The sequence below is a fragment of the Pteropus vampyrus genome, unplaced genomic scaffold (assembly GCF_000151845.1).
Source record: "Pteropus vampyrus isolate Shadow unplaced genomic scaffold, Pvam_2.0 Scaffold50, whole genome shotgun sequence".
NCBI lineage: Eukaryota > Metazoa > Chordata > Mammalia > Chiroptera > Pteropodidae > Pteropus > Pteropus vampyrus.
This window is the reverse complement of record NW_011888831.1, coordinates 6,022,577-6,032,507: the sequence shown is the minus strand read 5'-3', so window position 1 is coordinate 6,032,507 and position 9,931 is coordinate 6,022,577. Positions and strand designations below refer to the sequence as shown.

At 40.4% G+C, this 9,931-nt stretch overlaps 1 protein-coding gene across 1 annotated transcript in view; it reads left to right on the top strand.

Moving 5' to 3' along the window:
- Nucleotides 1-252: 252 nt before the first annotated feature.
- Nucleotides 253-9,931, top strand: part of EFCAB5 (EF-hand calcium binding domain 5) — a 119,723-nt gene continuing 110,044 nt past the window's right edge. The window contains exons 1-3 of the mRNA XM_023530372.1: nt 253-694; nt 3,177-3,272; nt 4,956-6,245. Coding sequence (XP_023386140.1) covers nt 6,201-6,245 — 45 coding nt within the window. The 5' untranslated portion in view covers nt 253-694; nt 3,177-3,272; nt 4,956-6,200. The remainder of the gene's footprint in view (nt 695-3,176; nt 3,273-4,955; nt 6,246-9,931) is intronic.

The following is a 9,931-nucleotide window of genomic DNA, read 5'->3' as shown; positions in this document are numbered from 1 at the left end:
TGTAAATGAATTGGCACTGGTCATCAAGCAGCGCCAGATGCTTCGGGACCCCGTAGAGGAAAGGTAAGAGGTCCAAGAAGCAGAAATCACAACTACACTTTGGGGGAGGGGAGGAGGGAAGAAACCAAGGAGTAACTATCGTTCAGCTGTCCAACGAAGCCTGAACAGTACAGATCACAAGAAAGACAGCAAGTGACTAGAGGGAAGACACACACCACGGAGAACCTGAAGAAGGGCGTGCAGTATGCGAATATTGAACGGGTCCATGAAATGGGTGTGGGTGAGGGGACGTGGGTGGGTATAAGGGGCAACGCAGTTGTCCCATGGTCCTCTCCCTGCAGCAGAGGAAGAGGGTAAAGGAAGGGGGAGGAAGAAAAGCCAGAATGACTCATTCCCGAAAGGAAGTGCTCAAGCCATAGGCAAGCATGCCACAGGGAGGTTCGGGCGAGGATTGTGAGAGCTAGGTGCACAGAGTGATGGGGGCAAAAATCAACGTCCGGCAGCTTGTCTCTAAGATGGGGAGTGTGGGGGGTTCGCGGCAGCCGAGTGCCAAGGCCTGGGAAGCGGCGCGGCGCGTGCGCACTGGCGCTCGGCGGGACCCGCTGAGGCAAAGCCGAGCCGCAGTGACAGAAGCGAGCGGAGCGGCCGCCAAGAGGGACTCACCGAGGCACAGGGGCTGGAGGTGGTGCTGGGGGTAGGCGACCGCTGGACCGTGACCAAAGCCATCTAGGCGCTGCTGGGTTGTTCCGGGCAGGGCATTCTTGTCCTGAGTGTGGGGGACGGGAGGGTGACGGAGCCGGAATGGGGAAAGGAGTGTAGGGGTAGAGGTGAGGGGAACGGGGAATAGGAGGAGGCCACGGGAACGGCTGCAGGCTCCGCACCCACCACTGGACTCTCGCAGACTGACGCGCCGAACGGGCGGCTGGCGGGCTGGCGGGCGGGCGGGCTGGCGGGCGGTTCGGCAGCTGCGGGGCACAATGAGCGCTCCCAGTGCGCAGGCGCCACCTGTCAGCAACCGCCTCTCCCCTCGGCGCGCGCCACCGCCTCGCCGTAACCCTTGAGTTGCCGGAAGCTGGCCGTGAGTGTGCGCCTCAGGACACCGCCCCCTCCCCGTTTCCTCCACGCAGGAATCGCGCCGTTTGCCCGCAGGGGCCTGGGGAGTGGGGTGAGGTGAGGGCTTCCGAGACTGGGGCCACTGGAGTGCCCACTCCTCCGAGACAACCATTTTGTGAGGTGGGGCGCACAGCTTAACCAACCTTAGTGAAAAGAAGCCGAGGTGAAAACCTGACGCAAACTCGTTTTCTGGGAGAGGGCTCCGCAGGGGTTCAAACGCTTTCCCTGAGCGTGGGTGGGAGTAACTGGGCTAGTACGCTCTGGTCGCGACCAGTTTTATCCCCCTTAGACCCGGCTCTCGGAGGCTTTTTCTGAGTTTTCCCACCCTTCAGATTCAGAGTCCATGTTTTGTGATGAGACTTTTTGGAAGGAAGATTTTTAATTTTATACTTTAGGAAGCCTAATGGTAGCCTCATGCTTCCTCTATTACCCTGGCCCCTAAGGACTCATTCATTATTCCTGAGGTGAAGAGAGGGTGAGCGAGCTTGGGAGGCCGAGAAAGCTGGGATCACAGAGTTGTAAGAGTCCAACCTACTATTTACCTCCCACTTGCTTCCTGCTGGGAAGAAATTCTCTTAGAAAGGATTTGCTTCTTGAGGTTTCTTCTCTTTGTCTTTAGATTTCATTACTTCATAGATATGCATGAAATGTAGATTAAATATTCTTATAATAAGGAATAATTTTTCAAATGACACCGTCAGCAGAATATAAGCCACGAAGGTAATGAAAAATCAAGATTAAAAAGGGGAAAAGATCGCACTATGTAAACACCATTGATTACACTGAGAAAGAGAACTGACAAAGCTATTTCTCAATTTGAGTGGATGAGCTAGTAAATGCCACCATACACACCAAAGCTGTAGAAAATACACATTCAGGAGTTTGCAATTATTAAAGCCCACCTTCTATTTGTCACTCAAACTCTTGGATCTCATTGCTGCTTTTAAACTGACAGAGCTGTCATGACCTCTTTCTGGCTTCTGTATGAGTAAGTGCCACTAGAGCCCTCTGTGCTGAGCCTTTGTTCTCTCCCTGGGGCCCTGTGGTTGAAATAATTAGCAAGGAGGTTTCATCAAGAATCAGACACAGAGAGGGTCCCTGTACAGTACAGTCCTATGTAGAAATGTATTACGGAGAAGCCAGCTTGTAGGCTTTTGCCCCCTGGTGGTGGTCAAGAGTGCCTGCGAGACAGATTTAAAGATATATGGTTCAAAAGTTAAACAGTCTTGACTGTGTTTTTCCCATAGCCACGTGGTAAACAGGAAAAGAGTAGATAAAGTTCAGAAGAACTTTGAACCAAAGCTTAGGAGACCAATCAGGAAGTATATGCATAGCCAAGAAATATACATAGCCGAAAGCTGAATGAACTCAAATAAATGAAACGTGATTTATAAACCAAAGTATCATTCTAGAAAATGTATTCAAATCAATACGTCTTAGTGATGTACTTTAGTATTTATATTGCTACAAAGTGTTGTAGCAATAAAATCTTAAATTCTTTTGGAAGATGACAATTCCATTTATTTTACAGTAGGAAAGAGCTCAGCTATAGAAATCAGAAGACCTAGCTTTTAGTTCCAGCTCTAAAACCTTAAGCAAGTGGCTTAAACTTCGTGTGTGTGTGTGTGTGTGTGTACTGAATTTCTTTTTTTTTTTAATTAAGTTTATTGGGATAACATTGGTTAATACAATTATATAATTTTCAGGTGTACATTATAATTTGACATCTATATATTCTATTGTGTGATTACCACCCAAAGTCCAGTTTCCTTCAGCTACTATATAGTTGATCCTCTTTACCCCCTTCAACTTCCTCCTACCCCTCTATATTTGATTCCCTTTATCCTGTTTACCTCCCCCCTCCTCTCCCAACCCCTACCCTCTGGTAACCACTAGTCTATAGTTCATGTCCATGAGTCTCTGTTAGTTTGTCCTGTTCATTTGTTGCTTTTAGGTTTATATCCCACATGTAAGTGATATTATATGATTTTCAACTTTTTCTGTCTGGCTTATTTTGCTTAGCATGATTATCTCGAGGTCCATTTAAACTTCTTGAATTTTAGTTTCTTCATCTCTACAATGGAGCCCTAACTAAGGATTCTTGCAATCAAATGAGATAATGCATGATACAGTGCAGGATAAACTGTAAAGCCTTGTATGTGAGTAAGATCGTTATTCTCTAAAGTTTCTTCCAAGTTCAGTCAGCTTCTGCTGAGTATACCCTATGTGGAGAAAATAGTATCAAGCAAAAAGGGAATAAAAAGAACTAAAAGATGTGATTCATACCTTTTTTTAATAATAAAAGTAGATTAGTGGTCAAGACATGTCTCATCTGTAGGTGAGTATAGAACACCTTCATTCAGCATATCTGAGGTAATGAAATCCTGGTCAAAACTGGGATTATAAAGTACCCAAATTTACTTTAAGTTTGTATCAGGAAGTTAGTTTGTTAATTTACAGGGGGAATATCTCTTCCTGGTATATAACCTTTTAAAGAAACTAAGATTTAGAAATTTTTGGTACATGTTCATTAATTTATTCACCATTAATTGAGAAAATATTTAGTGTGTATTATATACTAGACACTTTTAAGAACAATATAAGAATCTATTTACCTTTTAGGGGATTATAGCTTGTTAGGAGGGAAAACCACATCAAAAAATTACAATAAGGTTTAGTGGTACTGTGGCTTCAGCCACCTCTGCTAGGCTCCAAAGGAGACACGTATATAGAAGTCTAGATATGTACAAAGTGCTTTAAAAACACAGAAGAGAAGTTCTGGGCAAATGTATGCTTTATGATGTTGGTTTTCTGGCTTTGACTGCAGATCCTAATATATAGCTACTTTGTGAACTGAGTTGGATGTCATGCGAACATTTGAAATCTATATCCTCTGCCCCATTTATATCTACCTCTTTCTGGGCTCCACTCTGGTTCCTACTTGGTCTTCTGGTGATCAGAGGGAGGAGGTATCTACTTAAAATAGAGAGAAAATCCTAGAATCTTCTTACTATGCTAGATGAATTTGAGAAGAAAGGGGCTAAGAGCAGGATTCCCAAGAGAGTTAGCCAGAGATAAAAGTCCTCCTAGTTACATTTATAGCACCTTTTTTCTCCCACCTGTGATAATAGAGGCCTACTTGTGCCCTTGGAGTTTATTTAACCCTTAACTTGTATCATCATTTCTTCAGGGGTGAAATTATAAAGGAACTTTTCAAATTTCTGAGATCAACTGGCTCTTAAGCTTTGAGAACCTGATGAGAACTATTAACCTTCTCTCTGAAAGATACAATTACATATTTCACTGAAATCCATTGGGCGGGGGGGGGGGGCAAGGTTAAGAATCCTGGTCTAAAATTGGAAGCAATGGTTCTCAACCTTTTTTCATATCATGACATCCATAGAAATGATATTTGTACAGCATACTGGAATAAATTAAAGCGGATTTGGAGGCAACTACATGTGGCTCGGTGAAAAAAATATTTTCTTAATATGATTAATTATAATGAGAAAAATAAGATTAAAAAGATGATAAATATTAAATTTATGTAAGCTTCCAAATTCTTCTCAAATTTTTAATGAAAAACCTGAGATTATTTCTATAAATGTAACTTTTTTATGTAGGGTTTTGTGATTGAAATGACTGCATGTAATTCTTGAACGGGACAGTTTAACAACGATCATTATTGTTATTGTTATTGTAGTCATTATTGATGATAATTTGTTTTATACAAATAAGCGATAAATTTAAAACAATTTCACAATTCAAAATTTACAAGCATAAATTATACTTGATTCTGATAGCTCTTACTTTTTTCCCACTTGTCACTTCTTGGTCCCCAGATTCAATCAACATAATGCCATCAATGTACCAGACCAACTCAATGTTGAGTGGAAGATCAAGATGCTCAGTATCTCTGGACCATGACGAAGAGCAAGAGAATTGATGGAGCCCTGGGACAAGACTGTGAAGTTATGTTGTTGGCCCTGCTGAGTAAAAGCAACTTGCTTCTGGTGTTTCTTGACAATTTGTATGGAGAAATAAACATTTGTTAGGTCAATAATTGCATACTTGGTTGCAAGGGCTATGTTGTTTTGCTCTAGTAAAGATACTACATATGGAAGAACAGCTGTAATTGGAGGTATCACCTGATTAAATTTGTAATAATCCAGTCATTCTCCAGTTATTTGTAATAATACAGTCATTTGTAATTATCCAGTCCTTCACAGGCCAAACAGGCAAGTTAAATTAGCTTGAGATAGGTTTCATCACTCCTGCTTCTTTCAGATCTTTATTGGTGTCACTAATCTCTGTAATCCCCCATTATGCCACTACAGGAAAGCAATAATTTTTATTTAATCTCCTGGTATGTGTGTATGTGGGAGAGGGAGGTTCTTAAGGACTTCGACTTGTCCCTTCATATTATAATGGTGCTTATTCCAGGATCAGAGAGCCAATATGGAAATTCTGCCAGTTACCAGGTATCTATTCTAGTTATATATCCAGGAACTGATGAAATTACCAGAGTGGTTCTATGGACCTACTCAGCTTACTGTGATTCAAACTTGAGTTAAGACTCTCACCTGTTTACCTCAAGTCCCCACTTAAACTGTAAGACTGCAGTCTTTTTTGGGTCCCCAAGAATTAATATCATTTTAGTGTCAGTGTTTAGAAAAATCTAGATATTTCTTTTTCCTTAACACACAGTCATTAGGAAATGGCCACAGGTCCCTGTGGAGAAGACTTAGAGGAAGATTTTCAGTATATACTAATGGCAGTGCTTCCTTAAGAGAATCTAGCCTTCTTTTCATTTAAGGGGCTTAGGTCTGGAAACTGGGTGGGAAGTCAGAACTCTCCACTATAGTGACTAAAGTCATATTTTTGGCCACCATATATTAATACTGTGTGTAGATGATCAACATTTTAGTAGTCTGACTATCTACTTTATTCCTACAGCCACCATAATCATTTAATAATAAAGATCACTAAAGGTCAAAGCATCTGATTACCACTATATCTCTACTTCTTTTTATGGTAAATGTACCCACCACTGGCATTTGGCCTCTGCTACTTTGGGTCATCCTATCATGCCTAGTCTATGGAAGAAAGCTACCATAGAGCTTTTCAAGGATGTAAGTACTCCTACTCTCTACCGTATCTTTCAATGCCTTAGTAAAGGGATGTTCCCAGAGTTCTCTAGACAGATACTGGGTGGTGGGGGCGCGGGGGAATGTAGGTTATATGTGATAAATCTACTACAACATGCCTATCTTACCTAAGCCTTTGGATTTCTTCTTACATTATGTCAGGGAATTTCTGGTATCTCAATTAAACATAGGCCACTGTGGAGTCAAAATTTCAGTGAACTTACCAAGTAAATGGTTAGCGTCACTTCCACATGTAGATATTAACACATTAAATCCTTATTTTCTGATAAGTGTATCCATATCGAGAAATTATAATTAACTCAGTATTATATTCTGTGCTCTTTAACTCTCTTATAATATTGTCTCACACATATTCCCTGGGTTTCTGCCACTGTATAAGGCAAATAGCGAAAATCTTTTGCTATAAAAACAATATTATCTCCTGGTCAGACTTTGCATTTTCCCTGCTGGCACATTTTAAGATCTGATTTTAGTTATGAGTCTACTAGAAGTAAGAAGTGGTTGCGGTGAGTCTTGAGGAAAATGTGCATCCCTTTGCAAAGTAATTGTCCCAGATGAGATTATTAGAAGGTTTTCAATTAAGAAAGGTTAGTTTCTACAAATACAGGTGGATAAACTGCTTCCATTGGCAAAGAGGCTCAGAGTTTGACTCAGGAGTTTACCATTATCAGTTTCCTAATCCAATTAAATGTCCCCATTCCAAATTTCAGCATCCCCTTTCTTCCCTATCAGTGCCCAAATTTTCACATGGCTGGACTGTAAATTCAATTAATATTGTAATTCTGCAACCCATAGTTCTTGATTAATTGACCCATTTATTATACATAATGACTGTCTCATTGTTTTTGGCTTAACATCTATTTTATCTGATATAGGTATAGTACCTCTGCTCTCTTTTGGTTTCCACTTGCATGAAATATTTTTTCTCATCCCTTCACTTTGAGCCCATATGTCCTTAAAGCTGATACAAGTCTCTTGTAGGCAGCATATAGTTGGATATTGTTTTTTTGTTGTTGTTTGTTTTGTTTTTTAATCTATTCTGCCACTGTATGCATTTTGATGGAGAATTTAATCCCTTTATATTGAGAGTAATGATTGATAGGTAAGGGCTTACCACTAATGTTATTTTATTGTTTTCTGGCTGTTTCTCCCTCTCTTTTTGCCTGCCTTTGTGAATTGTTGATTTTCTACAGTGGTATGCCTTGATTCCCTGCTCTATCTTTTGTACATCTACTGCAGGGTTTTGCTTTGTGGTTAACATGAGGCTTACAGAAAACGTCTTATAGATAAAACAATTTATTTTAAGCTGATATAACAATTTAACCTCAATTGCATATAAAAACCCTTTTACTGCCCCCCCAACATTTTATGTTTTTGATGCCACAATGTACATCTTTTTATATTATATATTTATTACCAAATTATTGTAACCATAGTTATTTTTAGTACTTCTGTCCTTCAACCTTTGTACTAGAGTTAAGTGATTAACATACCGCCATATTACAGTATTAGAGTATTCTGAATTTGACTATATATTTGTATTTGCCATTGTGTTTTATATTTTTATAGGTTATCATGACACTAATTAGTATCCTTTTATTTCAACTGGAAAAATTCCTTTCAGCATTTCCTGTAAGAAAGTTGTAGTGGTGATGAAATCCCTCAGCTTTTGTTTGTTTATCTCCCCCTCATTTCTGGATAACTTTGCCAGACAGAATATTCTTGTTTAGCAATTTTTTCCTTTTAGCACTTTGAATATAACAACCTACTCTCACCTGGCCTGTAAGGTTTCTACTAAGAAATCTGTTAAGTTGTATGGGGTTCCCTTGTAAGTGATAGCTTATTTTCTATTGCTGCTTTCAAAATTCTCTCTTTGTCTTTGACTTTTTTGGCTGTTTTATATAATGCACATTGGAGAAGATCTCCTTCAGTTGAATTTATTTGTGGACTTGTGAACTTCATAAACTTGGATGTCCAAATCTCTCCAGACATTATTTTTTTAAATAAGCTGTCTGCCTCTTTCTCCTCCTTAGACTCTCATAATGTATAGATTGCCTCTCTTAATGGTGTCCCATAAGTCCCTTACACTTTCTTCATTCTCCATTTTTTAAAAATTTGTTCTCTGACTAGATAATTTCAAATGATCTGTGTTAGAGTTAGTGAATTCTATCTACTGCTTGGTCTAGGCTGTTGTTAAAGCTCTCTGTTGAAACCTTTATTTCAGTCATTGTATTCTTTAGCTCAGAAATTTCTGTTTGGTTCTTTCTTATGTTTTCTATCTTTTTGTGGAACTTATTTCATGCTTGTATTGTTTTCCTTATTTCATTAAATTATTTATCCGTGTTTTCTTGTAGCTCTATGAGTACCTTTTGAATAATTATTTTGAATTCTTTGTTAGGCATTTTGTGACTCTCACATCTTCGGAGTCCATTACTGGAAGTTTATTGTGTTCCTGTAGTGATGTCTTGTTTCCCTGATTCTTTATGATGCCTCTAGCCTTTGTAGGTGTCTGTGCATTTGAAGAAGCAGTCACCTCTTCTAGGCTTTATAAACTGACTTTGGTAGAGAAAGACCTTCACCTTCAGGCAGAGGCATGCTGGAACATGCTGTGATCCTAGATCTAGTGATAGAAGGTGCCAAGTGTGAGGGCATGTAGTGCCTCTGGATTGAGGGGGAACATAGTGTCTCATCAGCTGGTGCAGCTGTGGCCCATGACATCAGCAACTGCATGATCATTGATGAGAGCTGTGGGTAGTCCACAGTGGCTGCAAGGTGTGTTGAGGTATTTAAATGCTAAGAACTATGCTTGGTGATGGTGGTGGCTGGATCCAGTGGTATGCACATGTTTGGATGCAGGGCCATTTGCAAAGGCTGGATGCAGACACATGTGCAGTGGTGATGGCCAGGGTCAGCACTAGGAGCTGGGACTAACTTCAGGTGCCACAAGTAGCTGCAAGGTCCCTGGCTGTCAATGTGTACTTTTGTTGCTATAGAGGCTAGTCATGGGCATGTGCTCACCAGTGAAAGTCAGTGATGGGAATTGAGGCAGGCACCTTGAAAGTGCAGCATGGTAAGGTTAACTGTAGGTGAGTGGAGCCATGTAGACCAATGACAGAAGTTAAATTTAAATCTGGGCCCACCAGCAGCTATAGGGATGTTAGCTGTTGGTATATGCTTGTGGGGCTGTAGGGGCTTGCTGCAGGTGTGTGCACAGCAGTAGAGGCTTGTAAAAGGAGTCAGGCCAGCAACATGCAGGTGCACAGCCCTAGGAACTTCCTATGTTCAATAGTTGTCAATATCTTTCACTGCCTCTTCTTTCTCAGCTTTCCTTTTAAGTGTTATCAAGAGTTTAATCTAAAGACCTTTTTTTTCTTCTCTTAGCTATTCTTATTGGGTAAACTCTACTAACATCTTCCTACAAATGCATCTTTCTATCAATACCCAGGGGATAAAGACTCACAAGCGACCCAATGTAAATGACACATCTTATCTTTTATTCGTCTGAGTAATCAGAATGATGTATGATTTCTTTCTTATACTAGGAAAACCCCCTCTTCAAGGATAATTGGCTACTCTTTCATATACGATTGACAGTCTTGCCAACCAAGATGCCAAATGTTGCAATTCACCAATTTACAAATCTATTGAGA